The sequence below is a fragment of the Poecilia latipinna genome, unplaced genomic scaffold, assembly GCF_001443285.1.
Source record: "Poecilia latipinna isolate Pla-1442-1.1 unplaced genomic scaffold, P_latipinna-1.0 Scaffold3822, whole genome shotgun sequence".
Taxonomy (NCBI): domain Eukaryota; kingdom Metazoa; phylum Chordata; class Actinopteri; order Cyprinodontiformes; family Poeciliidae; genus Poecilia; species Poecilia latipinna.
In genome coordinates, this window is record NW_015116438.1 from 1 (window position 1) to 3,338 (window position 3,338).

At 39.9% G+C, this 3,338-nt stretch overlaps 1 protein-coding gene across 1 annotated transcript in view; it reads left to right on the forward strand.

Annotated features, from left to right (window-relative positions):
• The first annotated feature begins 2,127 nt into the window (after positions 1 to 2,127).
• LOC106941718 (potassium voltage-gated channel subfamily H member 8-like) overlaps positions 2,128 to 3,338 on the forward strand; it is a 33,425-nt gene continuing 32,214 nt past the window's right edge. The window contains exon 1 of the mRNA XM_015024816.1: positions 2,128 to 2,358. Within this exon, the coding sequence (XP_014880302.1) occupies positions 2,154 to 2,358 (205 nt within the window). The 5' untranslated portion in view covers positions 2,128 to 2,153. The remainder of the gene's footprint in view (positions 2,359 to 3,338) is intronic.

The window sequence follows — 3,338 nt, forward strand, 5'->3', positions numbered from 1 at the left end:
AAGTAAATTTTTTGAGTACTTTCTCCACCACTGCTTATATGACATATCTGGGTGTGTCTTGTTGTCTGCAATGGATTCAGCTACAGTGTAAGCTGAGTGTATCTTAAACTAATACGACAATCACACCTAAAATTCAATTAAAACAAGAGTTATGCAGTTTAGTTTCGACAAATAGCATGAAAAGTTAAATGTCTCCTAGAGAATGGAAAACAAGCATCTGATTCCTCTCGAGAACCGAACACGCAATCTTTTGCTCTCTGATTTTCCATTTGTAGCGCAAACCGAAGGTGGCTTTTACTCAACAAAGCCTGACTTGCGACATAAAGCAATTTAGACAACCAGGTTGCTCAAAAAGTGAGTTATCGATGTAGAAAATAGATTTTTGTAATGCAATGTAATTGAAACAAGCCGTCTTGCTGGACGTCTCGTACCGCTGCTCATGTTTGCGCGTGTGGACGTCTGGAAATGTGTGCGTGACTCATTCGTTCACTGTAATTATGCAAACGTCTGAAAGTTTATTTGTTCTCCAATTACTGTGTTAGACCGTTCTAGTGCACTTGTATAATACGCTGGCCAGAGTTCGCTGTTCGGCTGCTTATCAAATGGCAGCAGGAAACACTCAAATCCACAAGTACACACTTTTCACAATCTGTCAAACCTTCATTGTCCACTGCCATGTGTAATGAGTATTGTGCTGGATATATTAGCTGTCTATCAGCACAGCTCAGCCTTGTGGCACCATGTGTGTATGTTGGTATAGCAGGTCTGTGAGCCATCGTAGATATTCAGGTATAAACAGCTGCTTAGCTTCGACTGGCTGTCCAGAATGAGCCTCAATTGGCTAATTAACTGTGATAAACGTCAACTCGCGTGAGATTTCTTTCCGTCGTCAAATCAGAACTTCCCCAATCATCAACTTCATTCTGAATAAAAGTTTGTTTGTTTCAAAGAAGAAAAAAAAAAGAAAGAAACCAATATCATTAGATGGAAATCTGCCAAAACAAAGTCCTGCAAATATAGCTTTAATATGAAATATAATATGAAAATGTAGCTGAGTGTAAAGTGTCAGGCTCAGTTGCTCTCCAGCGTGCAGTTAAACGGGAAGCTCACCGAACCACATGACCTCTATTCATTCAACCCACACCAGGCCGTCATATGCTTGAACTGAAGATCCCATCATGCTGTGGATCGCTGCGTTAAAAGTCACATCATCAGTCCTGTGTCCACTGAGAGCAACTCTCTCGCAGAGCTGTAGAGGTGCCACTTGACCAGTTGCGTTTGTTTCCATTTTTGAAGTTTTTAAAGCTGGTGGTGTAGTGAGGGGAACTGCAAGGTTTAAACATGCATGTCTCAAAACCACAGCTTTGTTGCCTAAAGACATGCTGGTTAATGTTCAGTTTATGCTCTGAGCTCGTATTGTGTTGTAGCTGAAAAATCCCCCACTGCCGCATTTTTGACTTTCACATTGAATCCAAACAAACAAACAAAAACAAAAAAATCAGCTTGCAAATTCAGTTTTTTTTTTTTTTCCTTCTATTCTTAAACTTCATTTCAAGCCGCATACTTTTTAGGAGAAGTTCTGCTAAAAGCCAAATTCAGTCCCAACTTCCAGGCTCAACACAAGAGTGAAAAAATAACAGCTTTTTAGAACGGCAGCTTAATGGTGGCCGTAAACCTTTATCAGTCCCCGCAGACGCCGCGCTCAAATGTTATCCTTTTCAGCACTTTCAAATGTCAAAATTCATGGGCGACATAAACATGTTTAAAACCTAATGTTAAAAAATTGTTTGGCTCTGTATTTCTTATGCCTTCCTTTTTTATGATTCTATTTTTAGATACGTTTTGCTATGTTCTGAGTCAGAGGCTTTAGCCTAATAGGAACATCACTGTTGGACACAAACTCCTGCAGTTGTGGTATAAACAAGACAAAAAAAAAAAAAAAAGATCATGTGGTTTGATTCATAACTAGTTTTTTGCTAAAAAATAAAATAGACAGAGTGTGCTTTTTCCCCCCCCTTTTTTTACAAATGTTCCATTTACAGTGTTACAGTAATTTAACTAAAGAACCCCCCTGACCAGAACAGCTTTTGCTCACTTTCCATTTCCTCTCTTGCTTCGTTGCAGACAGCAACTTCATCCTGGCCAATGCTCAGATGTCGAAGGGCTTTCCCATCGTCTACTGCTCCGATGGCTTCTGCGAACTCACAGGCTTTTCTCGGACAGAGGTCATGCAGAAGAGCTGTGCCTGTAAGTTCCTGTACGGGCCCGAGACCAGCGAAAGCATCATCCTGAGCATCGACGAGGCCTTGGAGGAGCGCAAGGAGTTTAAGAATGAAATCATGTTCTACACAAAGACAGGTGCTATGTCATGGTTTTTTTTTTTTTTCCTTTTATTGTTTCAATTTTTGTTTTGTCTCATGTTTACAGATGCAACACCTTGGAAATGTGTACATAACCTGAGAACGTTTTTATAGTTTGCGACGTTATAAGCACAAACTCTTAACACTGTATTTTATTGGGCTCTCTTCTTCTGGATTGCTTTCATTGCTGGTTTCCTTCTAGCTATTTTTCCATCTCTGGGTTTCTGAAACGTGGTTCCAGGTTGTGTGTATAAACACTTAAAGGCACAGTACATAACCGCTGCGTTCCTCCTGCCATTCGTCAAGCAGGAATTAAACCAAGGCCAGTTGACAAGCTTTGAGATTTATAAGAAATAATCCATATAACGGCTTTAATGTGGGACTTTATCTTTTTATGTTTCCGTGAATGTGTTACTGTGTCATTAGCTGAGGAAGCTTCATTTGGGCCGAGAAATTGATTGATGGATGGATGAAATAATAAAGACAGAAATGGATATGAAATCTTTTTTATTGATCTGTGCCCATTTAGCAGCGATGAATCAAAGTCGTAAGTTAGAAATGTCCCACTTATGTCCCAGACCATTAAAATTTTAATAGCTGCCAACTCCCGACTGCTCAGCCTCGTCTCCGTCCGTCACATTCAGCCCTTCCAGCTGTGGTGTCGTGCAGCCTTTCTGATAAGGCGGTGGCCCAAGACGAAAATATTGAGCATATCAAGTCTTCAGCACATGATTTATTTGTTGGGATATAATATGGTACCGTATGGTCTGACACCTATAAGATGTCAGACCATACGATCACCGATCTGTGTATCAGTGAAAATAATGACGAGATGAAATGGGAACTATTATATACGGGGTGAGGCTTTCGTGAGTTTATGTTCCAGAGTTTTGACATAAATTTGAAATCAGTTCTTAGAAAATGCCCACTTCAGTTTTGGACCACTTGACGGAGTTATTTAAAAAAAAAAAAAAAAAA